This window comes from Populus alba, chromosome 12, assembly GCF_005239225.2.
Source record: "Populus alba chromosome 12, ASM523922v2, whole genome shotgun sequence".
Lineage (NCBI taxonomy): Eukaryota > Viridiplantae > Streptophyta > Magnoliopsida > Malpighiales > Salicaceae > Populus > Populus alba.
This window is the reverse complement of record NC_133295.1, coordinates 12,599,502-12,627,098: the sequence shown is the minus strand read 5'-3', so window position 1 is coordinate 12,627,098 and position 27,597 is coordinate 12,599,502. Positions and strand designations below refer to the sequence as shown.

Sequence of the window (27,597 nt, the reverse complement as noted above, 5' to 3'; positions counted from 1 at the left end):
GTTTGGTTGATTGTTAACATAAAATATCATTATATTCAATCCATTTTATGTGAAAAATTTTATTATTGTTTTAAAATTATCATCACATACATTCAATACAAGATAATATTCATATTCATCAACTTGACACCTCTAAAATACATCAACTACAATATTACTATAATTTCGTCCAGGTCCATGACTAGATGATACCAATGTTCATGTCAGGAATAATTTTACCATTGTAATGATATAGCATAAAGATATTATTAGACATTCTATAAAAAAAAAAAAAAATTGATTTCAATCAATTGAACATAATTTTAATTAAATTGAATTAAATCAACCCTAATCCTAATCGTCAAAATTCATAAAAAATTTAAACATAATTCCTCAAATTTAACTCAATACATTATTCACCAAAATCCAATATAATTCATGATATTAAACCTAATTGATATTTCCACTCTCAATTGTATAAAATTAAACATAAATTCATAGAAAATTCAAATAATTGAAGGAAAATATCAAATTCGGCAACCCATCCACAATTCAACGGCAAATGCATAACTCATCAAAATTCTACTTCATTCATGCTTTATTGCAAGCAATTGTCAAGCATAATTGATAGCATTCTTAGCTAATTCCAACCAATTCATAAAATATATATAATTCAATAATTTATCTAAAATTCTATGCAATGCCATTGTAGTGGAGACTAAGTTATTCTTGAGAAATTAGTTTATAGTATCCTTGTAGTCTGTTTGATATTATAATAGTAGTTGCTTTTCAAATTATTTTTTGTTTAAAAATATATTGAAATAATATTTTTTTTATTTTTAATATCAGTCCATTAAAATAATAAAAATCACAAAAAAAAATATTTTAAAGCAAGAAATATAAAAAATATTTAAATTTTTTTAAAAATATTTTTAAAGCATGAAAACAAATAAAGACTTACTATACGTAGCTTAGAGGTTTGGACCCCGCACCATGCTTCATCAAAAACCACGTCTGGTTACTCTAACTAGAATTGGAAATCAACCCTGGGATGATTCTGTTAGATTGAGCTTTGCTTTCAATTCTGAATGGACTTTCGTTGACTCCTGTAACGACGGTGCCCACCCACGACGAATGACTCCCTCAAATAGATTCCCAATTTTTTGAATGGTAAGAGTCCCAGTCCTTGAATGTATATATATACATAATTTTTATCTATCAAATAATAAATAATAGGTATTATTAAATAAAATTAAAAACACAAATACATGTATTGAATTGGTTTTGAAAACACATATGTAAATATTTAAATTTCATACTCGTTAAATAATAAATAAAATATAAATATTGGTTTTGATATCAGTGCATATGAGCACAGATATGCTATAAAAATCCTATTCATGTATTGAAATTGGAACACGCTTATTTGATTTAAGTATTCTGTATAAGGTTCAACATAAGTACTGGTCTCGGTAAAATTATTTTTATTAGTCAATATAAAACTTTTTAAAAAAATTGTTTGAATATTAGCCTTTTTGAATTTCCGATATGCAGACGTAATTCGTAAGTAAGAACATGTAGATTTTTTTTCCTCGTAAAGTTAAGTTGGTGTTCGTGGGAGTGTGCTTGTTTTATAAAATATTTTTTATATTAAAATATATTAAAATAATATTTTTTTTAAAAAAATATTTTTAATATTAACGTATTAAAACGATTTAAAATATTTAATTTTTTTTAAATTTTTTACAAAAGAAATTTATTTATTTTTTAAATACAGGCACCATTAAATAAAGCATCATTACTCGTTTACAGCAAGGGTTCTTTTCTACTATTAGAAGGTGGGTTGGTCTATAGATAATTTTTTCAAAAGTCCAAAACTCATTTATTAGCAAAGAAAGTATCAATAAATTAACTCGGAGATCATATCAAAGCACCTCTTATGTCAGTCACAAGCATAAACTCCCATGCTCAGATTCTAGAAGCATAAAGAAGAAACTAAGCCATGAGTTTGTCGACTTTAGCACCTTCAAAGTTCAATAAAGAAGTATTTAGCTTGAAGCTAAAACTTGGATTCCTATGGAGAAAAGGAGCAAAGAATATGTGAAAGGGGACAAAACCACGAGTCAAGTAAAAGGTTCCTTATTACGACAAGGTGAGAGCCGAAAACATTGACATGGAAAACCGACAAAAGCGCGGAAGCAGCCGAAGTTAGGGATGCGAATTATTGAACCCACAAGTTTACTCTTACTCCACCACCGCCCCACCGTCGGTTTCTGAGTACGTGGGGACTGGGAGGGAGTGTCACGGCTGCGTTTAGTGTTCTTCCACTTGTCTAGTGAACATCTTGAGCTTTTGACTCTTTTTGTGAGCCTGTCTCTCTCCAGAAAAAGGTAGAGGGAGCTGCTCTCATCTCTTGGATTCAGGCTTCTTCCATTCCCATTCTATTGTTTGACCTCTGGAGGAGTGTAGCGCTTAGTTCTGTTAGTTTTCATCAGCAAGCTCAATCTTACACGCTCAAACATAGATCTGGATCATGTATATTATTACAGGTATTTGTTTACAATGGATCGTCTTCTTGTAAGAATTGATCGTTGTGTTAGAATTGGGCCCAGCCAGCAGCCATTTGAAGGATTTGGATCCTTTAGATTCCTGATCTTATTCGTGACACAAAATAGGATTAGAGCCGATATTTTTGATTTTGTTGTTTTTTAAAATAAAATTTGTTATCGTTGTTTATGAAAAGTAGCCCGCTTTATTCCTTAATTTCATATCATATCAAAAAAATTTATAACTCCAATCTTTAAGAAGATAATTTTCAAATCAATCATTTTTTATGGGAAATCTGAAATCCAAGTCTTTGAATCAAATATTCAACCATTTTAATGTTTCAAGTACTGAGATTCAAAGATGCAAGCTTAATATCAAGGAGTGTTTTGAGTGTTTGAAACGGTAGTAATTTTAGTTTTTTAATAGGTTTTTAAAATGTGTTTCACTTAAAAAAATATATATTAAATTTAAAAAAAAAATTAATGTTTTTTCTTTATAGTTTTAACATGCTAGAATAATAATAAAAAAACTGGAAAAATTTATAATAATTTTAAGTGGAAAGCACAAGCACTAATTACAGCTTTTATTGAAAACACCACAACAATAGGACACACTAAAGCTAAGATGTACAAAATATAAAAGTAATTATTGAAAACAAGAATTTGGATGGTGGAATGGGTAGGTTCTATTCCAATTGCAGCTCTCTTTAATTAACCCCACTTCTCTTTTGTTGCTTTTTAACCCTAGAAGCCATATGACACACGTAGGTTTTATGTTGTTTTCCCTTTCCTTTTCTTCTCTCTTAAAGTGAACGGTGCCGTAAAGCAAGTTGCAGTGATGGGGATAGTGTAGCCGAAATAATTAGTAAATTACGCGTCTTCAACCTTTAATCTTTAAGAACTTGAATATATATATTTGCTTATTAAAAAATATATGATTTTTGTAAAATGCTATAATCATGTTACTGAACATTACAGTGACTTGGTTGTTGAGGATGCCCTCCTTTATCCTAGCTATATGTTCCAGCTGAGCTTTCTGCTAGTTTCAATGAACTGATCTAGGCTTTGCACTAAAGTGGGTTCAGATGTATATAATGGAATATAAATTATTGATGTCGGGGTTCACTTTATCCTTAATCCTATATGCAGGCCTAATTACATCTTCATGAGAGGCTAGGACTCCTAAGATAAAAGTACATGTATGTTTTCTGTGTGTAGAACAATTTGATAGAAAAAATTCAAGGAGGATGTAATTTAATGAAAAAAAAATATAAAATAATTTTAAATAAAATAAATATCAATTAAAAAATAAGAACCAAATTTTAAAAATTAAAAAAAAAAATCATAAGAGATAAAATTAAAAATATCTATAAAAACAAAGCAAATCCGGACAAATATCCTAAACATGATTAAAAATCATAAAAAGCTCACAACCTATAAAATTCTAGATCTGTGTCCTATCAAGAAGTTTATTATAAATCAATTTAAAAATATAAATTTTTAAAACTTGTCACCGAAAAAAAAAAAAAAAAAAAAAAAACCTCATGTGAACCCGTCAATCAACCTGGGTAAACAAATCAAATACATGAGATAGAAAATGAAATTGGGTTGACCCTATAAATAGAAAAGCAAAAACAATACTGCCCAAAAAATATTCAAAAAATGCTTTAAAAAAAATGGAATTCGACATAGACTAATTCTTCAAATTTATTATCCAGGTCATGAGACGGGGTGACTCCATTAATTAAAGACAAACCTGAAAAAATAAAGATGCAAGATTCTTAATCAAATAAATATTGAGGGATGAATTTGAGGGGTTAAAAAAGCAATGCAAAAGAAAAAAAATAGCAATTAAAAGAATTAAAACTAAATTTAACATAAAAATTAAATGTTTAGGGATTGAACTGTAAGAAACAAATACATTAAGAAAATGACTAAAAAATAGCAATTAAAAGAATTATGATCAAATCTGACATAAAAATTAAATAAAAATCAATTCCTAGGGGTGGAATTGAAAAAAAAAAAAACAAATCAATCAATAAAAACTATAATTCAAAACAAAATAAATTGTAATTAAAATAATAAGTACCAAAATTGAAAACAAATAAAAAAAATCAAATGAACAGGAATGAGATTGAAAATAAAATCCAATAATAAAAAATCAATATAAACAAAATAATTGCAAATAAGAGAAGATAGATTGAATCAAAAAAAAACATAAATTGAAGGGTTGATATAATTTTTTGCATGGCCAGCATGCAATCCGAGAAAGAAAGAGGGAAAAGAAAGAAAAAAAAGAAAAGCAACTTCATGCTAAAATAAGTTGAATCCCCAGACACGCGCCACCTAGATAGAAGAGGATGCCAAGAAAAATAAAATGATATGGCAGAATTACAATCATAACCATCAATGTCAGCTATACGTGGTGCCAAAAGGCAGCAGGGCAGCTGAGGTATACAAGGCTTGTGTTAGCAAATTTTTTGTTTTATTTGTACAAAATAAAAAAATACCTGTGAAGGTTAAAAAAAATAACAAACAAACTATGATGAAATTACAACCAAGCCCCTGAAATTAAGGTTAAAAAAATCAAATGATAAGGGTAATGTAATAATTATATTGTTCTATCAAATGCAAAAAAAAAAAAAAAAAAATCATTGTACAGAAGTCATTAGATTATTTTATTTAAGGGTAACACTACTAATTGTATTATGCATTAAAAAGTCAATCACCAAAATAGCCTCACAAAATCATCAAAAGATATTTATGTCAGGATGAAAAGATTATTTTATCTTTGAAGCAAAGGTAAAAAATAAAATATCAAGAGGTAAAAATAATAATTATACTATTATAATGAATAATAATATGTGTCTTTGGACACAATAACATCTTCAAGGAGTTCAATTTTTTTTGGATAATATGAGATGGATAATGCATGTAGGGATACAACAATATATTTATAGAGACAGGATATGATAATTCTTAAAAATAAATTTAGGATCACTATATATATATATATATATATAGAGAGAGAGAGAGAGAGAGAGAGAGAAAGAGATATATGTTGTACAAAAATATTATCTTGACAAAAAAAAAAAAAAAACCTTTAAAATTAATATTATAGATATTGTTGAAAGAATATGTTTTTGTTTGTATCTTTGAAGCATGAAAGAAAAAAAATTATTAAAAAAATTTTTGCTCATATTACAAAAAAAAAAAAAAAAAAAAAGAAGCATGCTGTTATTATGATTAAAAACAACCATTGTTATAACATTATGTCTTTTGAGATGTTAATAGTTTTCATTTCCTTGCTTAATGACCCCTGAAATTTTAGTATTAAACATTATCCCTCTTATTTATTAAAAAATAACCAGCAATAATATATGATCAATTGAAATAAAAATATATATGTGAAGTCATACAGAAACATAGACAATATCATGTATATATATTTCTTTTGTGATTATAAATTAATTTAAGTATTTAGAATAAAATTATCTTGATAATTACATTATGAAAGGATCTATGAATGCTTCATTTTTTCTATATTAAATTCAATTTTCACTCTGATGATTATTTCTTTAATTTGTTATCTTATGGTATAAAAACAAATGATTTTTAGTTTAGAAATATGTAATAATATCATGTTTATTTATAAAAATACAAATGATTTATCATGCTTAAAAAATAATTTTAAAAATAAATAAAAAGCAGTACCTATAAAAGTCAATATTATAACCAATAATAATATATAATCAATTGAAAATACAATGCGTGAAATTTATAAGATAAAAAATAGCCATCACTTCAATTATGTTTCTTTCTTCTTCGTCTTCTTTTTCGCAAATATAAAATTAAATTATCTTTATACTTATTATATATAATGATCATGAAAGAATGCATGGCAATTTCATTTTTCTATGTCAGATTTAATTATCAGCACTAATGGTTTATGATGAATATGGAATATATTTAGTTTAGAAATACTAATTTTTGTTATAAATAGTATTTAGTATAGAAATAATAATAACTAATGCATCTCATATGAGAATATGATCATTTATCAATCATACCATGACATTAATTAAAACCTATGAAATAAAAATAAGATAGTATAAGAAATTAATTAAATCTAGTAAAAGCAATTAATTCAAACAAAGTTGAAGTGAAGTTATATTTAATTTGTTTAATATTTCAACTAAAATTAAAAATAAAATCATAATTGGATCTAAATTATAAGTTCTTAATCCTAAAGCAATCTTGATTATGTCCCATTTTTTATAATTAAATTTACCTTTTCTCATATTAATCTATATTTATACATATTTATATTATATACTAGTGTCATCAGAGTTTGTTTGGTATTGTAATAACAATTATTTTTCAAAGTATTTTTTACATGAAAATAAATCAAAATATTTTTTTATTTTTTAAAATTTATTTTAATAATAGCATATCAAAACGATTAGAAAATACAAAAAAATTAATTTAAAGCAAGAAAACATAACAATTTTTTTTTTTAATAAAATTCTTTTAAAATATAAAAATAATCAGATTATTAAACCCAAATCATACCGCATAAAACATTGTTTGAATGGAAATTGGTTTTCTAATCATCCTAAGGGGATTCCAATGATCAAAAAACGCAAGAGACCAAGTCAAAATCCATCAAATCTTGTAATTGAGTCGATGGATCAAACATTATATATATGGTTAAAAAATATAATTAATTTGCATCCCACGTATGTAACTTAAACTTGGTACCGATCTATCCTCTTAAATCTTGCACTCACCATTTCTTGTAATATTTTATATGCAAAAAAATATACATATCAAGCCACCGGTCTAACCATTTATCTATTGGTTGAATAAAAAAATCGATAATTTGACTAGATCATAGCACTAGACGTCCGACTCAATAATTACCTGATATAGATGTAGTTGTCATTTGAACGTGTTCGTGTAGTTCATCTAAGAAGAAAAAAAGAACCTAAGTCAACGTACATTGTTTCTTTCTTCTTTTAAAAGTCTTAAGAAATCGTTTTCCCATAATTTATTTAATCGATTCATTTATAGAAATCAAGTCCACGATTAATTGTTCAATGAATCAATCAAGCTAAAAAAATAAAACCTCTAAAGTATTAAATCCGACAAAAAAAAATAAAAAGAAAACCGAGGAAATTAAGCAAAAGAATCATTTCTGATCGATACCTACATGTATATTATCCCATCCCCAGGGCTCTAACAGTCAAAACTAGAATGAAGTTGAACAAGAATTTTTCTTTTTTTTCCTTTTTCAACAAATGAATGAGTTTGTCTGCGATGGACGAGAGAGCTCGACGTTCCAGGGCTGCGCGCCTGACAAAATAACGCGTATTGCAAAAAACACGTATGGCAGCCCTAATTGTTCTTTTCTCATCTGTTTTGCATTGAACATCAGATTTCGTCAACTCTCCAGCCGAATTCCATGACAAATAAAAGTTGGAGATTTTCACACCACTGACTTGAAACTGAAACCGCTAGGTGCTGCCTCATAGCTCAAGTTTCAGTGGTATACAATATATATTTTCTGGGGGTTATACAGATAATTTAGAGATCCATATCAAGCTACTTATATATGTATTAAGTCTCTTACCGTATACTATATAGTCCATAACCACTTATATTAAAAATTAGAACACATGGTTATATGATAATATCCATACCGCAAATTAAACCTCTGCAAAAATATATATCCAAGTATATTACATCAGTACTCTTTGAAATCTGATCCCGATCGAGTTTGCATGGCTGCTTCTCTCTTTGCTATTCAAGGTCTTCCCTGCGATCGATCGATCCTGTTTCATTTATAGTGGCATTAGCTTCGTATATATGCATGATGAAAGCATGCACCTCCAGCCTCCTTCCCAGCTTCCACGTGTCTCAGGTTTCGTACAGTAGCTGGAGACACGGAATTGCAGTGGTGTATCTTAGATTTTCCTCTGCAAATATACTGTCGGAGATCGAGCTAGAGAGACATTAACAGTGATCAGGTAATATCTAGCTGCTGCTGTTAATTCATTCGTCATGTATATTTACGTGTCTGCTCTCGGCTTCACGACATGAAATCTTGATGATCAATACATCAGCAGCAAATTTTATCAACTCTCTTTGTGGCTTGTTGCACCAATTCTATCGATGTTTTTATTCTCAGTATTTACATAATCTCCATAAACTCTAATACAATTTTCATAAATTCGAATCTAAAATAAAGCTAGAGGTTATTGCAATTTGATGTGCATATATACATATGGAACTGAATCAATTGCACGGAGAGATTATCCAGGAGCGAAGATGCAAACAAAATTTATTAAACAACATTTCTTGATCACCCTAGATGGGATTGTGGAAAATTATATTATAAGCTCAACAAGGAAAGTAATTAAGACAAGAAGAAAAGAAAAGGTAAAAAAAAACAGCAAGTGAAAAAGAAACACCAACATCATAACTAGGAATTCAGCTCTCACCGATCTTTCCAACATCATAACTAGAAATTCAGCTCTCACTGATCTTTCCTAATTAACTTGCTCTCTTTGATCATGATACTTGATTAATCAGAGCCCCTCGTCTTTGTATTTAGAAGGATCATAACGAGAGTTGTAAGAACTTCCAAACTGCATTGATAATCTTAAAAGTTCCTCTTGCTGCTGCTGCTGTTGAGAAGATATCGGCCACGAATTAGAAGATGCACTGGAGGAAGTCGGTGAAAGAAATGTTTCTCCACCAAATGAAACTGCTGACGGCATGACATGGCTTAAGCCATAGCCTGATGTGGTTCCAAGAAATTGTGGATATTGGAAATTATTTGGATTATATGCTTCCAGTGCTCGTTGGGAACGATCTAGAGGAGCCATAATGTGATTAGGGACAGGTTCAGTAACCGTATGCAAATCTTGACCTCTAGTAAAGAAACCTAATTCGGTCCCGCCAGATGGAACCCTTTCAGGAAAGTTGAGCTTAGCCTTGCTTCCTTTGAACCTAAGAGCTGCTTCATCGTAAGCAAGGGCGGCAGCCTCAGCCGTTTCGAAAGTGCCTAGCCACACTCGAGCTGCCTTCTTCGGATCTCGGATCTCAGCCGCAAACTTTCCCCAAGGCCTTTGCCTAACTCCTCTATAATGTCGTCTCCTTGCATTCCCTTCACCAGCAAAAACATGTTTTTGTTTCCAGGTTAGTATTCATGAAATAACGTATAAATAATTAGTTTCATTCGAATAAAATAAAGTCATACTTGCTAGCTAAAAGACTGATTTAAAGTGTTAAAAAGCCCGAAGCATGGAAATAGCTAGAAAATTGATAGAACAAAAGGTAAAATATTAGTGGGGTAAAGGGTATACGTAACAGCACTTTCAAATGGTTTTCTTAGAAGAAAACACAATGATTATTGCACTCATGTCATGATGAACAGAAAAATTGGAAGTATATGATCTCTTCATTGCTTAACTATTATATATATATATAGGATCCATGCATTATTGTAAAGGTTCATCATTAAATGCTAAAAGTGATTTTAACCTTAAAAATGCCTTGTCGAAAACTCATTTTTGGTCTGATGTGTAGGAATTTGAATTTTATATAGTTCAATTCATTTTTGTTTGTTTGTATAGCTTCATAGAAGGGTCACAATTTAGCGTCGAGTTTCTTCATTCATCCATTCCTGGAAGATTTTTACCTTTAAGAGAAAAAAAATAATAAAAAAAAATTCATGAAGAATTTGAAAGACATGCAATCAGCAAACAAATATATATCCTACCCCCAAAGTCCTAATTAACAAGTGATCATGATCCATATATATATATTGTTACCTGGAGATTTTGGATAGGAAAGAAAGAATTTGGGGAATTTCCAAAAATTATTATATATGTGCATGATATATACCTTGGTCTTGAACAGCTGGTTGGGTTTGATCATTTTCTGTGCTCGATTGTGTTGAGGTCAATGGATTTTCATGCACTTGAGCTGAGTTATTGTGGCTGCTTCCAATTACTTGAGCTAGAGCTGAAACCATCACATCCATGTCTTGTTGAGATCGAGCTGAGTAGACAGGGAAGGTGTGATCTTCCTCTTTCTCCTCCGGTTCATCGGATGGAAGGGGCCTCTTCCCATGTCTTCGATCCACTTTGTGAGCTATTGATAATACCTTGTTATATGTTTTTTCTGCTAAAGCATGAAGCAATAAATTAATGAGAGCGACAAATTTGTTGCTAGAAGCTATCCTCGTTGCATTTTTGGGGGTGTCAAGTCAAGACAGGGAGCATAAGAGGGACTGGTATTAAGATCGGAAAGATGCCAAGAAAAGCCAGAAATTAAGTAAGAAAACAAGAATGGGAAGAAGGAAGACCTCAGCTCTAGGGTTTTTTATACATCTTTGGCGTGGCTTTGTGTGAACAGGAGTCAGTCCAGAAGAAACAGCTGGTTGTCCAATAATCTCTCTCTCTCTCTCTCTCTCTCTCTCTCTCTCTCTCTCCTTTTAACATAACATTTTTTTTTATTATTAAAAACAGCTGAACGTATGTATGTGCAAAGGAAGGTATCTGCTTCGGACTTTTAAGTATAAAGTTGCTAAGATGTATCAAGAGATAAATGGGGATCGAGATCCTTTCACATTTTAAATGACTTTAATTTATTAAACTAGAAAAATGAAATATAAAAGGTGCTCGCTCGCTTTTTTTTTTTTTTTTTTTTATCATTCATAATATTGCTATTATTATGTGTGGAAAAGGCGCTACTTATTAGTTATTGTGATGCCAATTTGTTTAAAACTGTGATGCAATGAGATTAAAATAAAATCCTTCTTTTATAAATCAAGAGAGAATCAAATCTTTATATATTTGAGTGTACGTACACCTCTAAGGATAGGAATAATATATGATCTATCATGTCGGTGAGATTCATATCAATATTAATTTGTATTTATCGGTTAAGATTGCATTATAATTTCACCTAGGTTAGTGAATGATTATGAATTTTTAAATTTATTAACTATTTTTTATGAATAAAATTAATGATTTATATATATATATATATAATTTTTAAAATATTTGATGATAATTAAAAGAAAAATGCTAGCAACTCACGAGTGAGAAAGTTTGATGTTAGTTAATTAATATTTTTTATCATTATTAATATGAATATTTGGATTAATTTGCATGCATCTTGACTAATTTTACAAGTTTTGAAATTAATATAATTAAAATCTTAATTAAAGAATTTCACGAGAAATATATCAACCATACGTTAATGTGAGATTTTTTTTGTCAATACAAAGTCAAATAAGTATTAAATAATTGAGAAAAAACAGTTTTTCAATTAATTGAAACATGATGCTCTCTTTAATTTCCCAACGAAACACACTGCTACACCTTAGAAAAAGAAGAAACATTGCTGCACCGCACCTTGACAATTTTTTATATTTTTTTAGATTAATATGAGTCTTCGGGTTAGTTTACGTGTACCTCAACTAATCCTACAAATTTTAAAATTAACGATTATATAAGTATTTAGTGACCATGAAGTTTATGAGATTCGAATTAGTGACTTCTAAAAAATAAATCTAAAAAAATTTGACCAGTTAAATTAATCTCTGATAATTATCTTAATGAATATAAATTAAGATATAAATACGATGATGAAGTAAGCCAGTGGACTTATTGATGTGGTAGTAAATATATAAATCAACATTCCATTAATTTGCCATGTAAGAAAAAATGTCGAATATTTTATAAGCAGGCAAATCAACATACAAATAGGTTGTATAATGTATATATCATGATATATATAGCATTCTATATGATAACTTGATGAACACTTGATGTGGGTCATGTATTGTGTGATTTTTGTTTTAGATGTTTTTATTACAAGTGCATAGATCAGACAGATAAGATCAAGTTCAAGAATGAGTTTGAATAAATCAAGCAACCTTTCTAACAGAAACGTGCTTAAGTTCTTGATCCGATTGTTAGATACAGGGTTAAAACAATTTGAGCATGTTCGTAAGGCTTGTTCTCGTATAAGATTAGCTGAGTCGGGAATTAGACTCGGAATTAATTACTAGCTGTTTTCTTTTTAAAAAAAATATTTTTCTATTTTTATCAAAATTCTATTTGATTTAAGTTTTAGTTAGCTATGGCAGCACTTTAGTTTACTATTTAAACAGATTCTGCGAGCTATTCACATTCAGAATTTATCAAATTAAGATTTCTTTATAATTTTAAGATATGTAAACCCTTTGTTTTTCCTCTATACATTGTGTTGAATAATGTTACAACGACATTCATATAAAGTCCATTAATTATTATTAAATTGATAAGAAACAACTCAGTTTTTTTATATTTATGAAGCATAACAAAATTATTAACTTGCCCTTAAAAATAAAAAAATATTTAACTGGTGTCTAAGGGATTTTATTTATTTTCACTTTTAAAAAACACATCAAAATAACTAAATCATCCTTAATTATAAAAGGAAAAAAATTAACTAACACCCAGGGGCATTTTTGCATTTTCACTATGATTATTTGGTTATAATCAATTTGATTGAGGAGCATTTTGGTATTTTAATAAATATGAAATCTAATTTTTTTAAAAAAAATTTAGTTGGCACATGCAAGGAACACAGCAGCGAGTGGGCAATGCCCGCGCATGAGACATCTCCCGATGACCAAACACTGCATTCCGCAATGGCATTAGAATCGTCTCAGTGGCACCTCCGTCCCTAAATAGCACGCGTGACTTACTAACCTTTGATTTGGTATCAATGGCTTTTTTTCCATTTCTTTTCTCTTTTCTTCTCGATTTCTACATCTGACTCTTCAAATTTTCAAAATAGCTTTTTAACTTGTTTTTCCTTCAAATTTGATCTTTGTTATTTTGATTACTATATATTTTATTTAAAATAACTTATAAAATTAAAATTCTTTTTCAATTTGAACCTCCTTCATTTTTTTTATCTATTATATTGGCCCCTATTTTTTATGTTATTTTTTTTTATTTGAGATAATATTTTTTTTTTTTTATGATTTTATTCTTCTTTATTTTTTTCGTATCATATTTGATCCTTATTTTTTTAATTGTTATTTTTTTTACTTTGATAATTTTTTTAAATTGATATTATTTTTCAAGTTTCATCTTTTAATATTAAATTGGTTGGGAATTGAACTTATTGATTAAGTCAAGGTATAGGATTTCACAGGTTGGGTTTTTTTAAAACTTATATTTTTTTTAATTTCATCATTCAACATTTATTTAATGGAGATTGAGCTTTGTTATTTTTTTTCCTTGCATTCTATACGATTTTTCACTAATATAGAAAATAACTTGGGTTATCTTGAGTATTATTATTTGTCATTATTTATTAAATTTAGCTTTTTAAAAAATAAATTTGTTTTTGAGTTAAAATAAATGAATTGAATGCTGATTTTATTATATTTTATTTATTTTGTTTTCTGGGTCATTACTCTAAAAGCGTATGTAGTCTCTTTTGTTGTCTTCATGCAACATTTAGTAGTGGCATTAGAACCATCTCTATGAGCTCTTGTTGATGGTGGGGCATTGTCTTTGGCGGAGCGATATTGAGTTTCTAACTAACTTTTTTTTTTTTTTTTCCTTTTAAGTATAATATTGGTAATTCATTTTTTATAGTTATTTACTTTTTTTTTTTGCTTGTTTTATTTATTATATTTAATCATATTATTAATTTAACTAAGATTATTGAAACCAAACAAGTTTCTTGAGATTTTTTTTAGGTGTTTATGGGTGAAACCACCCTGAAAACAAGTTTTTAAGATTCAAAAACTAGAACCCACCAAAGATATCTGGATTTTGAACAAGTTAACAACATGTTATCTACCGAAATGAATGATGAAGTTGTTTTTTTATATAAATATCTATTTTAATTGTAATATAACTGAATAAAAATAATTTTTTAAAACTGCTACGTAACATCCATGAGAAAAAAAAAATTCGATAGATACTGTATAATTAATTATATGGGAATGACATAGTGATTTCATCACCCAAATTTTTATAGCAGTCACGGTAGCGCTATGATGCAAGCTCATACGTCAGATTGTCTATTTCTCAAAAATAGTAAGTCAATGATTAAGGCACACTAATTATTAAAAATCGAGTAACAAGTGGAAATCTAATCCAATTTCACATTATATTTACATGCATATAATAATTCCAAAAAATAAAAGAAAGTTTTTCTTTTCATTTTTTGTATGGCTCAAAAAAAAAGAAGTTATTGACGCTGGAATAGCTCTAATACCCTGAAAATGCTTAAGAGTTTGTATTCTATATATTTTGATAATTATGTATTAATATGTAGTTATAAAACTTACCATGTGGATATAAAAAATATTAATAGTGTATCAATAGGGTTTTAACAAGGTTATCTAAATTTAATCAAGTTAATTCCTCAAGCGATTCAACATCAAACATGGCTCGGATTATATTTTGAATTATTAATTTAACCCATCTAATTAAATTTGATAATTATAATTAAAATTGATGTGTTATTCATTTTTATTTTTATATATTATTTTTGTTTTTTCAAATAAGATTAATCATGTTGACTTTAATGCAATATTCAATTTGTGGGCATGATTTAATATATGTTGATGGAGTGATAAATATTTCGCACTAGAGTTATTTCCAATTTTGTTTAAAATGAAATCATTTCAGGACATTATTAATTAGCTTATTTAAGCCTTTTTTAATATTTAAAGCGTATCAATATTATTCGTGTTTTTTAAAATCTGATAATTTAAATTTAAAATATATAATGAGATATATTACACACCGAAATATATAATCCGTGTAGTAAAAAAGGGTCAGCTTGGCTCTGATAGCGAAACATCAGCCGAGGGAGATAGAAAATTGAAAAATACCTCTTTAATTGACAATAGAAGGCATTAACACGTGGTCTTGGATAACATTTAGACCAAACTCAAGAGGATGTCGTTTTGGACCACAAAATTCGTAAGCAGTATTTTCAACCTGATCTAAGTGCATGCTTTCAGTCTCTATGACGGCCCAATACCCACAGTTTTTTTTATCAAGAACTTTCAATATTATATTCTTGGTATTAATAATTTGCAAGTTGGTCTCATGATTTTTGTTTTGCGTGTGGTTTAATTGGCTGATCATAGGAATTGTCAGATTTTTCTTCTTTGTGTGCTGTGGATATTAATTTATTCACCACATAAACATGATAAAACTTTATAAGAAGAACGGGTGTTGTGGATATAATTTTTTAGAGTGACTATGGATGAAACTTGGCGGTGTGTTAGGTGTGATTTCTTGTTGTGATGGCGATTGGAAAACATTGGTGGGTGAAATTTAGTTTTGGAGACTTGAATGTTATGATATAAATTTTTGTGTTAAAATGTATGGTAATGATTTTTTTTTAAAAAAAAATTATTTTTGACATTAGCACATCAAAATGATTTGAAAATAGTAAAAAGAAAAATTAATTTGTAGTTAATAAAAAAATAAAAAAAATTAAATTTTTTTTAAAAAAACACTTTTAAAATGTAAAAATAAATAAGCTAATTAGTAGTGAAATGTAATTTTTCAAAGTTAATAGATAAATATAATTTTGACCAGTTTTATAAGATGCTGGAGTAATTTTTTGTTTTTTTTAAAAGAAAAAAAGTTCCAACAGAAATATTTCTTTTGGACCAGGGAGTTCACAGTATCTTAATTTGCTGCAACACCCGAACTATATATTAAAATATATGCATATATTTTTCTCCCGAATTGTTCCTACTAATGAAGGTTTGATCCTTTAAACATAGGAATACAAAGTGTCATATGATATTGAACCAGGAATTGGGCCTGAAACACCAGACTAAAACCCAGTCTACCTGACTTCCGCATTGTTGTTATTGGACTTGGACCAGTGATTTTAGGCCTACCCAGAATTGCATCAAGCGGGGACGTTTGGCATTAGGGTTTCGAAGAAAACCCCAGCTATAAACTCTCTGTACCTCCTTTCCCAGCCTCCTCTCCTTTGTCTGCCCACCATACACCACACAGAGACTGAAGAGCTGGTGATCTGAAAATGGTGCAGCGTCTGACTTACCGGAAGCGTCACAGCTACGCCACAAAATCTAACCAACACCGTGTGGTCAAAACCCCTGGTCAGTAACACTTCCTTTTCATAAAAAAAATGTTTTTTTTTTTTCTTTTGTTTATGCTAAAGAAAGTAGCAAGGTGGGTTAATGGGTGTATTTTTTGTTTTGTTTTTGGATTGAAGGTGGGAAATTGGTTTACCAAACCACCAAGAAGAGGGCTAGCGGACCCAAGTGCCCAGTTACTGGCAAGAGGATTCAAGGGGTAATTTTTTTCTTAATCTGTAATGTTCTTTTTGTGCATCTAACTGGGATGTTATTTCTTGAAACTGAATCCACCATTCTTACAACATTGGACTCCTAAGGTTCTTTTTTATTTTTCTAGTATGGAAACCTGTGTACCTTTGATTTGCTTGTCTTAAGCTTTTGTTAAGGATTCTGGATGAAATTATAGACATGGTTGAAGTTGATGCGTCAATTTTTTTGGTTAATAGTTGGAAACTTAACAATCTGTATCATGTTGAATTACGTTAACTTTTTACATGCCGTAAGTCCATTAATGCCTGTATAAGGGTAGGTCGATTAATGCCTGTATAAGGGGAGGAGTGATTGGCTGAGAGTTTAGGAGGTACAGATCACTTCTTTTTTTGTTATGCTGATTGGTATCGCCCAGAAATCTGGTGAAGCAGGTTGCTGCAATCTCATCTTACAAGTTTTAAACCATAGAAGGGTGAATTCGAACAATATTTTGTAGTTTTGATGCTGGTTTGAAGTCAGCCCTGCTTAAATGCACTTCTGCGATGTTTGTTGTTTGCATGATAATCTACAACACTTTGTGTGGTTGTCTTATAAGAATTTTTTTCTTTAATCTTGTTAATGGTATTAACTTCTACATATTGTTGCTTATTTGACATAAGTTTCTGATTTATATGTGTCTGGTTCATGATTTCTTACTTATTTTTAAAGATTCAAGCGAGTGAGCACTCGATGATTGCAAACCGCAGTGTTTTGAACTCTGCTTTTCTTAACAAAGAGTGATCTGATAGTACTGGTTCTGATTGAATTTTCTCTTTCTTTGCAGATCCCTCACTTGAGACCTGCTGAATACAAGAGGTCTAGACTGTCAAGGAATCGCAGGACTGTGAACCGTGCGTATGGCGGAGTCTTATCTGGAAGTGCTGTTAGGGAGAGGTATGTAACCCTGATAATATATTGTTTTGTGGTTTTTTGGAAGTGATGAAGGCTGGCTTTGAGTGTGGTTTCGCGTGTTTATTCTACAGAATTATCCGGGCTTTCTTGGTGGAGGAGCAAAAGATTGTGAAGAAGGTTTTGAAGATTCAGAAGGCAAAGGAAAAACAGGCCTCAAAGAGCTAAAAGAGATGATGAAGTTAAGTCTTTTGAGTTAGAGGATGTGTTTGAGCAAAATTTTGTTATGATTAATGACAGTCAAATGTGGAGTTGATTGTTAGCGTGTTTGATTCTCCGATGACTTGGATGTGTTCATTTCACCTTTTGTCAATTTGATTTCCTTTGCCTATATTTGGATAGATTGCCAATTTCCTTTGCCTATATTTGGATAGATTGCCAATTTCCTTGCATTCCATGTTCTTGCCTCCTGCCATAAGATATCTAGAATCTGCTTGGTCTCTAACAAGTATGAATTCTTCTAGCTGCTCTTAGTTTTTTCATTATCTCTTATCTCATTTTTTGCTGCAGCAATTTAACAATACCTTTCATTAACATTTTTAAAATTTAAATTCAGTTAAATATATTAAATTTTTTGGAGGGTGAAGCCATGCATCCGTTATCCTGTGTAAGCATAAGGATGATCAGCTGATAAAGTGGGGAGGAATTAAAAGATGAAAGGAAAGAGCTTTGGTCGAAGGGTTGAAGATTATGCACATGATTAGGGCCTTCATTCATTATGCGCCAGTTGGTTCCTGCGCGTCAATTCCTCAGCAATTAATCAATTTAAAATAGTTTATAATTAAAAAATACGAACTTAAAACAATAAAAAATAGCTTACAGTTGTTTTTAAGAATGAAAACTACGATATTTTCTGAAATTTTGTATAAAATATTTTCCCAATAAGTTATTTTACATGGAATAAATAGAAACTTTAATAATCCTTCCATAACCTACTAAATGCAGTCTAACGTGTATTTTTTTTTTAATTATTATTTTGTTTAATTTTTTTTTATCAAAAATAAATTTTAAAAAATAAAAAATATATATATTATTTTAATATATTATTAAACAAGAAACATTTTGAAAAATAATTTACATCTCTCCTAAAACAAACTCATTAATCAGAAGAAAGTTTATCCAAAATTATATAAGGAATACTACTATATAAACGCTCAAATCAATCACCTATGTTCAAACATTTTTTTATCATAAACTCCCATCACAAATATAATTAAAAAATATATATAATTCACATCCTGCTCACCAACAATTTGTTTTGGAAAAAAAATCTTCACAAACATATTGCAGGCTTAACAAACCCAATTCTCACCAGGTTTGTTTATATTGGACCGATCATTTTTTAGGCCCGCCCAAACTCATTAAGCGGCAACGTTTTTGCATTAGGATTCCAAGGAAAACCTTACTTGTAATAAACTCTCTGCTTTTGGTCGCTGCCTCTGTGTCACTCGTCTGCATACTACACACGAACACAGAGACTAAAGAGCTGATACGAAAATGGTGCAGCGACTCACGTACCGGAAGCGCCACAGCAATCTAACCAGCACCGCGTTGTCAAAACCCCTGGTAAGTCCGTAACATTTACACTAAATGACCTATAATTTTGTTGTGTGTGTGTATATATTTGTTTATGGTGAAAAAAAATGGCAACTGGGCTAATGGGTATTTGTTTGGTTTCTGGATTGAAGGTGGGAAATTGGTATATCAAACCACCAGCAACATGGCTAGTGGACCCAAATGTCCAGTTACTGGAAAGAGGATTCAAGGGGTATTTGTTTAATAATCTGTTAAAGATTTTGTTTTTTATTGCATTTAATGTAATTTTGTTACAGCCTTGAATTGGTAAGTTTTGTTTATGATGATATTGTTTTGTGTCAAAGTGATGAAAACCAGCTCTAACTGTTCTCGGTGTGCGTGTAGGATTATCGGGGCTTTCTTGGTGGAGGAGCAAAGGATTGTGAAGAAAGTTTTGAAGATTCAGAAGGCAATCAAAACTATAAACTTAAATTTTGAGCAAAGAAAAGCAACATGCAGTTCTTCAGCAATTACAAAATCTTGTCAAACAAATTGATATTTAAGAAACATAATATAGAGCACCAACACACTTACTCGACTTTCATCCAGTCCGTCTCGAATCACAAAGTCGCTTGAATACAATCATCTCAGAACCATGAATATTGGACGTTACAATCACGACTTTGTTCCTTGCATGGTCTTCCAGCTCTGCAAGATCATGCACTTGGCCCGTAGGTTCTACCTCCCATCTGCATAAACAGGACTAGATGGTTCCAATGTATCAGTTCTTTCCTCGTAGGGTTGAATCCATGAAAAGATCTTCATTATGGATCCTCCCCAAGCATGTTTCAAAGCCATCAAAAGCCACTATTTCAATCTGGGAATGAACGTAGAACCTGTCCGGCCAATATGAACGTGACGAAGAATTGGATGTACACTATTTCAAATTGAGAGCCCACCTTTTCTGTTCAGCATGAGGTTTCTGTTGATGAATCAGTGTTCAAATTGGGAACGCACTTCTAACCTCTTCTAGTAGAGGATGACCAGGGCCCAATCGCCTAAGAAACATTGCGCGTTTGGCACCATGGCCTACAAAGGAAAACTCTAGCATGAATGTCCAGACAGAAAATTGTATGTACACTTCTTTTTACATGATCAAATGTTTGGTTGGATATTTCTCGATCGCATGTAGGATAAAAATTGGGTCGGTAGCTCTGCCAGAAGTTCTTGAACAACAGAAATCTCTCCACCTGCAAATATCATGCATGTTAAAAATAAAAAATAAAATTTACGAAACCATTGAAGCTTCCATCCCAAATTGATTTACTAGATATGCACTTACTTTGTACATCTCGTAATGGTATAAACTGGACTATATCACGCGAAGCTACACGCCCAGTTGAACTTTCTAGTCTATCTCCTTTATCAGCATCTAAAATCTAGGAAGCAATTGAACTTCAGATAATTGGAGGCAGCCATAAAATAATTGAGGTTTATACAACGGTACATTTCCACTACAGAGAGGTCTTGGTGTGAAAAAAGATACCTCCATTTCTTTAAAGTCAGCTCCTCCAACTCCAACAATGAGGATTGATAGAGGTAGGTCAGATGCTTTCACTATGGCATCTTTGGTTTCTTGGAGATCAGTTACAACTCCATCCTGAGACAGTCACGTTTAAGTGCACAAGAACATGAAAGGAATTAAACATGAAAGTTTTGTTTTCCCGAGAACATGATAAATCCATTTGGAAAAACATAATACATTACAGAATCAGAAAAGGCTAGTGCTGAAAAGAACGCCTCGAAATGAAAAACAAAAGGTGCTAAACCGTGAAATTGGTGATAGAACTGGTAAGCGCGTTTACCAAAGAAAAAACTAACAGTGCAAAGAAAGATCAGCTTGATTTTCTATCTCATTCTTACTGTAATTATTAACAAAACAAAATATTTTCTTCCTCCATTTGCAAGGGACTGGCTAGCAATTAGCGCAGCATTGCTGATCACAGGTCCAAAGAGTGTTGGCCCTGCCAGAGAAACATTATAGAGAGCACTGGTATATGCTATCATAATTCCCTGCACACCATCAACCTGGAAGAGAGGCATGCTCTTAAAACACGGGCATTGTAAGAAGGAACATTTGACTGCTGAGGCAATAAAAGCAAGTGAATGATTTCCGAGTATTTCACCTCACAGTGATTATTGCTTCCGTTCAAGTTAAAACAATGTGAGACTGGACCATCAATTGGTCGTGCTCCAAATCCCCAGGCTGGAAAGCGCTTATCTGAATCATAAAACTGCAACACTTCCCCGACCTCTATGATTGCCTGGAAAACAAATTGACCAATTTAGTGACGTATGTATGTTGTGTAAAGAAGGTAAAAGGTAATGAACAAATCAAATAGAAGGGAGCAATTTTCTTACTCTTTGGTATGCATTTAGCCGTCCAGAAGGATCAAGATAATGCAAGGAATCAGGGAGGCGGGGATTTCCATTAGAAGCTGTAATATGAAAAATCAAAGGCAGAAGAAGAATATGTTAGGGTGACTAAAACATATAAACTACAAAGTTATTTAATCATTTTACAAACTATTTATTCATTTTTATGAACAATTTTTTAGATGGAAACATCTTACATAATGAGTGGGAGTGAGATGACCACAAGAATAAATGTGGAGATAAATTATCATAAATGCGATAAACACCTCAAAACATGACTCTGCTTCCAGCTAAAAAGATTTAGCCCCTTGTGATTTATCATATTACAAAACCTCAAATTGTTCAGACATGCTTTGAATCAGAGTAAATTTTGCTCTTTTTTTTCCAGGTCTGTAGATCAAATAAAAATTCCTAAAGATCATCATAAGTTCTGTAGTTGGTTAAAAACATTGTGCCACCTGTAGTTATAGATGAAAGCTGAGAGAAAATGTCAAAGAAACTGACGGAACTGGAACGAGAACAAGGATATACAATATTCAAGAACAAGAAAAAATATTGACATGGAATCACAAACTAGCTCATCAAACCAAAAACATTTATGATTTGCATTACACTCCAAATGTTATTGGAAGAAAAGGAGCTTGATTCATACGGAGAGAAAAAAGAAAAAGCGCTGTCGCAGCAAACATTTACCTGTGAAATCAATTGCCACCATGAAGTTCAGTTCACATCCCCCGGTCAAGTAATCCAGAAAAGTGTGTCGGCTACTTTGGGAAAAATTTTCCACAAATATCTGGCTCTTTAATAGCTGCATTAAAATATGCAAATTAGGCATGCAACAAAAAATACAGAAAGATTAATGATTGAAATAAGCAGAGACCTTATTCTGATAGCTATGCCCAATGGTAGTGGGTAAAAATAAATGCACTCCTTCACCACTAGAATGAAGCTTTTCCAACTCAGCTAATGATTTTTGAACTTTTCTGATAAATCAACAATGAAGAAGATCCATCATCATGTCAGTGGATGGAGGTAAGGTAAAAATTAAAAACAGAAGAAAAAGAGATCACCGTTTACCCAATTAAATCATGCTTGCCACTGCTATTGAAGTTAAAGCACTCGATCATTAATGGATTTTCCTGCAGTTTCAATTAGAAAGGTAACATTGCCCTGGAAGGCCATAGTGGGTATTGAACTCAAATTAAAGAGAAAAAAACTTGGACAGCTCAAGGAACTTGCTGTTACCTTGCTTCCAACTTGTTGAATGCTCAAAAAGACTGGTTTCCATATTGGGTGGTTATCGTTTTTTAGGACTTCTGTTTTACACACAGGTATGGGGAGCCCAGCCTCAACAATTTTTGATATTAACAAAAAAGGGTCCTGCAAATATAAAACAAAACCATTATTTATGTTTCTCGTGAAAAGTCTAACAAAAGAACAAGAAATAAGATTAGCTCATACACTTCTTGAGAACAGATCCTTTTGTTCCAAATTTGAGCACTTTAATATCATCTCTGTTGTTGTCTTTGAGCTAATGCATTCCTCGGCATGTACAATAAGCTGTCCACAGCGACGTGGATTGCCTGGTATCGTAGGATCTTCTCTGTATACAAGATCTAAAGTCAATGACCTGCTTGGCCTGGTCACAACCTGCACCAACAGACACAAGACTGGTTCAGTAATTAAAATTTCAACTTCAAACAAGTTACTAAGGTCATTCAATTTTTATACATGTATCTCTCTTACTGAGAACAAAACATATTCGATAGTAATTTAGCTCTCAGCTTTCATCGTGGTTACTATAAGGTCTTTCTCACTAGAATAGAGTAAGAAGGATTCCCTCCTTTAGACGTAAAATAATGAGATTCCCATTCTTTGTTATTTATAAAGAAAGAAGTGAAGAAGAGTGGCACTCTAATCATACCTCAGATAACACACAAGATGCTTCACCAAGAAATTGTTGCTCCTCTAGCTTAAGCATCTGCATTTGTTGAATCACTAATTATAGATAGGGCATGCTTCCATTCATTCCAATGACAATAACTTGTGATTTCTGCACTGTTTCTTGAAAACAATGTTCTGAACACTGAACTATATCCATGTAATGGGTGATCATTTACGTGCATCTTACAAATCAACCAGCAAAACACCTTTGATATGGAAAGCTAAAGCCCAGGGAAACAGGCAGCAATTTGCTCAAATATAGTCAGTGCAAATCTATTTATGAACACAAGTTTCTCTCCCCTGTTTGCACAGAAATACATCATCAGCCATAAATATGGGGCATAACAACCATTAATTCCATTTTTTTTTCCAGTTTAAATTCATATCAAATTAAGTACCTATAGAGATTTTTGTATTTTATCCAGCGAAACTGATTTATCCTCAACAGGGAGGGTGCAAAGGAGTGTCTCTAGTTTAACTGTAATTAGCTGTCCAATTTCATCTCAAATTCAAAGAGTGTATCTCTTGAAAATTTATTAAAAACATTTTTAGAATATAATGTCACTGTCATTTACTGTACCTAGAAACATATTATCCACCTCCAAAGTAGTCCCTATAATAAAATATCGACAAGGATAAGAGCATGTCCCTTAAGGAGGCCATTCAGCGCTTAAACTTGGAGATTTGAAGGTCAAATTCAGGGATGAGAGGACAGAAGTTTAAAAGGTTTACTTTGATTATGAAGCCCATGGCTTAATCAGTCTCCTGATGCCCTAAACCAAAAACAAAAGTAGCATTAAGGATGGGCGGTTTATGGAACCCTATTTCAAGTTGTGCAATTGTGGATTTCTTTTCCTTGTTCTCATTTGAGTTGTTAAGTGCATTTTCAACGTTATCAAAACCATAATATTTGACCATCCATCTTTTTAATTAAATTGATCCTTTACACTTGGTCTTGCAAATTCCAACCAAGACTTCACCAAGAATAGCATGAATGGTGAAACATTTACATGTTGCTCTAGACAGAGAGTTATTATTGACCAAACATACTGATCTTGCAAAGAGAATTAACTTTGTTAGGGAGATTTTTTTATAATAAACTACAAATAACAAAATCACGGTTAAACCAATTTCTTCCTCAACGAAGGGCAGAAACAAAGGAAGAAGTATACATGACTATTACAGGGTTACCTTAACATCTATGTTGTGAAATTGAGTGTCAACGTCATATGCGTGAAACCTGTGGTAAATTACACAGATTAAAATAGAGTGAAACCATTAAAACTCATATTTGGTTGAGGAAAATATAGAGATACAGGCACAAAACTTACACCAACGTCTGAACAACTTCAAACTGGAATGTAATAGTGTGTTTTGCAATCCACGTTGGATTTAATGAATTAAGAACTACTTCTGTGCGAAAAGCTTCAGTAAGTGTTCCATCTCTTCCTTTGGTATAACCAACCAACATAGGGTCACTCTAAAGCAGATAAAACTTAAATGGTAAGAAACAGAACATACAAAAAAATCTGAAATTATTAAAAATATCAGGCTATTGAACAAGAGCTTAAAAATATCTAAAGTAACTAAACATGCCCCTCTGATCCCATGATTGGAAGTTCAATCACTGTTTTATAGCAGTGTCCTTACAGTCAACCCCCAGCTTTAGGCTAGTCATTTGAGAGCCAAAGGCAATCAAAATCATCTTTAATGAAGTTATTATAATCAGAAAAAAAATGAGGAAATTTGCTTATATCACATATAACAAGTTGGAAGCTACATGGCCAACTTATACAAGATTAACACATGACTTCAATAAGTTGCCACTCTTCAACTATTAATTCTTAATCAAATTGCATAAGAAAACAAAAAACCACAAACCTTTGAAAGCACATCCCGGTCACGCATGTTCGTAGCAGAAAACGATAACTGCAAAGATATTTGTTTTCAGAACACAAAATCAATACGAAGTGCGCAAAGAGCAACCTACACATGAAAATACACTATTTGTGTGTGTGTGTGTGTGTGTGTAAAACAATCTATCATTCCATTTTGTTGCCAAATGTCTAATACTTACTGGCTAAAATTCAACAAAAAAAAAAAAACCTAATTAATAATCAACCAACTCTGCTTCAGCTGATAGCTTCTATTTAATCAGAAAATTTAGCATCTTAACAACACTAATTAACTACTGGCTAAAAACTGTTAACAGCTGGAAAAAAGAGTCACTTCAGAATTTCATCTAATCTAACTAAACAATGCTACACATAACATTACACAACTTGATTTTCAACGGTTAATAATTCTAAATCAAATTTATTTGCCGTAGTGAAGCAAGCGAGATAATCAATGACTGACCTCGATCTGAGAGCCGTACAAGCCACGAGACTTAAGAAAATGATCTACAGCGTCGTTTCCAGCTGCGGCAGAAGCGGCATCGGCGCTGCCGCCAACTGCCGCCCTACCGCCGGCAACGTCAGAGAAGCAATTCCCCATTATACTGCGCCAGTAGTCAACGGAGCTGTAAATTAGCAGCAAATATACGTTTTTTTTCACAAGAAAAACACGGAAAATAAGTAAAGAGAGGAGAAGAGAGAAAGAAGTCTGATTATTTTATAACAAAAACAAAAAAAGACAAAATAGGTAAGTAAACTGTAAATGTAAGTAAACTGTAAATAAAGGAAGAGGTGCATGTTTGGTACGTTTTGTATTGGGGTCCCCGTCGTGTCGTCTCTGTTGTTTGTCGAGTCTGTCTCTCCCATTATATACATATCCGTTTCTTTAATAACGCGTTTTGCTTAAACCAAACTACATTTTGATCCCTGTAAGTTCATCGATAAACACCTGTGGTCTGAAACTTAATACTATTACTCTTGTAATCCTTAAGAACCTTTTTCTAAAAAACAATGAGTCTTTTCACGTTTTTATTCTTAATATATATATATATATATATAGAGAGAGAGTTAACGTTTGGTTCGAGTATAAAGTTTATATACCATTTATCAAAATGGGCAGGTGTAAGATTTTTATTACGTAAAAAACTATGAAAATAAAAAATCCAATTCAAAGTGTAGGTTTTTCTTATAAAAATAGTGAAAGAGTTTAATTATTAGGGATGGTATCAAAACTAATTAGAAACAAGGAGGATAATATTGAAAACTTTTAAGCTGAGTGGTAGAGAAATGATTTACCGTTTACCCTTAAAATTTCTCGATGGTCTAATAAGGTGAACACCTATCATTTTATAACAAGCTAAAGCTGTATTTAATATTGTGTTTTGAAAATGTTTTTTTTATAAGAATTAAATAATATTTTTTTAGATTATTTTGATATATCAATATTAAAAATAAATTTTAAAAAAATAAAAAAAAATATTATTTTAATTTATTTTTTAATAAAAAATATTTTTAAAAATAATTGCTATTATACTTTTAAATATGGTCATGTAATCCTTTAAAAGGATTTTTAAGGACCAGAATAGGATTTGAGATGAGGTCAAATTACTTTGATGCCATCGAGTCTGGGATTTGTGGGTAAGTGACTGGTGCTGCATATAGTTTGAAAAATGGTTGGTTTTACGGCTTCAAGATTGAATTTGAAAAATAAAAGTAGGAAAGTTAAAGATTGTATCTGGGGCGGTGATTGCTGAGAAATTTAACCATTTTGAATGGAAGGCATCGTTGAATTTGAAATTCCAGAAATAACTCGAAACTTGGAAGGCAATTTCCAAGTAATTTTCCATGTATATGACTCACCAATAAAATATTAACGGGGTGAGTTTTATATTAAACCCAAAAATAAATCAAACTGGCTAACTCCGTTAACCATGTTAAAATTAAGAATTGTTTTTTTAAATAGAATAAC

At 31.2% G+C, this 27,597-nt stretch overlaps 4 protein-coding genes and 1 long non-coding RNA gene across 6 annotated transcripts; 2 read left to right on the top strand and 3 right to left on the bottom strand.

The window, feature by feature from the left end:
• Window positions 1–8,846: 8,846 nt before the first annotated feature.
• Window positions 8,847–11,039, bottom strand: LOC118044675 (ethylene-responsive transcription factor ERF114). Its single transcript, XM_035053094.2, has 2 exons — window positions 10,437–11,039; window positions 8,847–9,696 (listed from the first exon to the last, which is right to left on the bottom strand). The coding sequence occupies exons 1-2, from the start codon at window positions 10,573–10,575 to the stop codon at window positions 9,116–9,118; spliced, it is 720 nt and encodes a 239-aa protein (XP_034908985.1). The 5' UTR covers window positions 10,576–11,039; the 3' UTR covers window positions 8,847–9,115.
• Window positions 11,040–16,531: 5,492 nt separating this feature from the next.
• On the top strand, window positions 16,532–18,171 carry LOC118044864 (large ribosomal subunit protein eL34). The gene is made up of 4 exons (XM_035053340.2): window positions 16,532–16,701; window positions 16,818–16,897; window positions 17,714–17,823; window positions 17,913–18,171. The coding sequence occupies exons 1-4, from the start codon at window positions 16,623–16,625 to the stop codon at window positions 18,004–18,006; spliced, it is 363 nt and encodes a 120-aa protein (XP_034909231.1). The 5' UTR covers window positions 16,532–16,622; the 3' UTR covers window positions 18,007–18,171.
• Window positions 17,937–18,797, bottom strand: LOC140956224 (uncharacterized). The gene is made up of 2 exons (XR_012171390.1): window positions 18,199–18,797; window positions 17,937–18,166 (listed from the first exon to the last, which is right to left on the bottom strand). It is a non-coding gene; the product is annotated as an uncharacterized lncRNA (long non-coding RNA).
• A 538-nt stretch (window positions 18,798–19,335) lies between these two features.
• LOC140956235 (large ribosomal subunit protein eL34-like) lies at window positions 19,336–20,110 on the top strand. The gene is made up of 4 exons (XM_073412936.1): window positions 19,336–19,404; window positions 19,527–19,606; window positions 19,759–19,822; window positions 20,060–20,110. Exons 1-4 carry the CDS (start codon window positions 19,336–19,338, stop codon window positions 20,108–20,110), a joined length of 264 nt encoding a protein of 87 aa, XP_073269037.1.
• LOC118044666 (protein BONZAI 1) lies at window positions 19,822–26,478 on the bottom strand. 2 transcript variants are annotated; one of them, XM_035053078.2, is made up of 17 exons: window positions 26,436–26,478; window positions 26,092–26,233; window positions 25,615–25,662; window positions 25,065–25,213; window positions 24,925–24,973; window positions 23,714–23,770; window positions 23,251–23,439; window positions 23,035–23,169; window positions 22,867–22,928; window positions 22,670–22,772; window positions 22,483–22,597; window positions 21,775–21,851; window positions 21,540–21,677; window positions 21,277–21,441; window positions 20,900–21,013; window positions 20,696–20,792; window positions 19,822–20,603 (listed from the first exon to the last, which is right to left on the bottom strand). In XM_035053078.2, the coding sequence occupies exons 2-17, from the start codon at window positions 26,227–26,229 to the stop codon at window positions 20,509–20,511; spliced, it is 1,731 nt and encodes a 576-aa protein (XP_034908969.1). In that variant the 5' UTR covers window positions 26,230–26,233; window positions 26,436–26,478; the 3' UTR covers window positions 19,822–20,508. The 2 variants fall into 2 exon arrangements, with proteins under 2 accessions (XP_034908969.1, XP_034908967.1); XM_035053076.2 differs by lacking the exon at window positions 26,436–26,478 and having other exon boundaries at window positions 26,092–26,356.
• Between the last annotated feature and the right edge of the window lie 1,119 nt (window positions 26,479–27,597).

Coding starts and splice junctions, on each gene's coding strand:
- LOC118044675 (XM_035053094.2), bottom strand. CDS start 10,575: ATGGATGTGATGGTTTCAGCTCTAGCTCAAGTAATTGGAAGCAGCCAC. Junction 9,697..10,436: donor ACCAGCTGTTCAAGACCAAG/GTATATATCATG, acceptor TTGCTGGTGAAG/GGAATGCAAGGAGACGACAT.
- LOC118044864 (XM_035053340.2), top strand. CDS start 16,623: ATGGTGCAGCGTCTGACTTACCGGAAGCGTCACAGCTACGCCACAAAA. Junction 16,702..16,817: donor CCGTGTGGTCAAAACCCCTG/GTCAGTAACACT, acceptor TTTGGATTGAAG/GTGGGAAATTGGTTTACCAA. Junction 17,824..17,912: donor GGAAGTGCTGTTAGGGAGAG/GTATGTAACCCT, acceptor TTTATTCTACAG/AATTATCCGGGCTTTCTTGG.
- LOC140956235 (XM_073412936.1), top strand. CDS start 19,336: ATGGTGCAGCGACTCACGTACCGGAAGCGCCACAGCAATCTAACCAGC. Junction 19,607..19,758: donor CTGGAAAGAGGATTCAAGGG/GTATTTGTTTAA, acceptor GTGTGCGTGTAG/GATTATCGGGGCTTTCTTGG. Junction 19,823..20,059: donor AAGTTTTGAAGATTCAGAAG/GCAATCAAAACT, acceptor ATGGTCTTCCAG/CTCTGCAAGATCATGCACTT.
- LOC118044666 (XM_035053078.2), bottom strand. CDS start 26,229: ATGGGGAATTGCTTCTCTGACGTTGCCGGCGGTAGGGCGGCAGTTGGC. Junction 25,663..26,091: donor TGTACGGCTCTCAGATCGAG/GTCAGTCATTGA, acceptor ATATCTTTGCAG/TTATCGTTTTCTGCTACGAA. Junction 23,771..24,924: donor TTCACAACATAGATGTTAAG/GTAACCCTGTAA, acceptor CAACAAATGCAG/ATGCTTAAGCTAGAGGAGCA.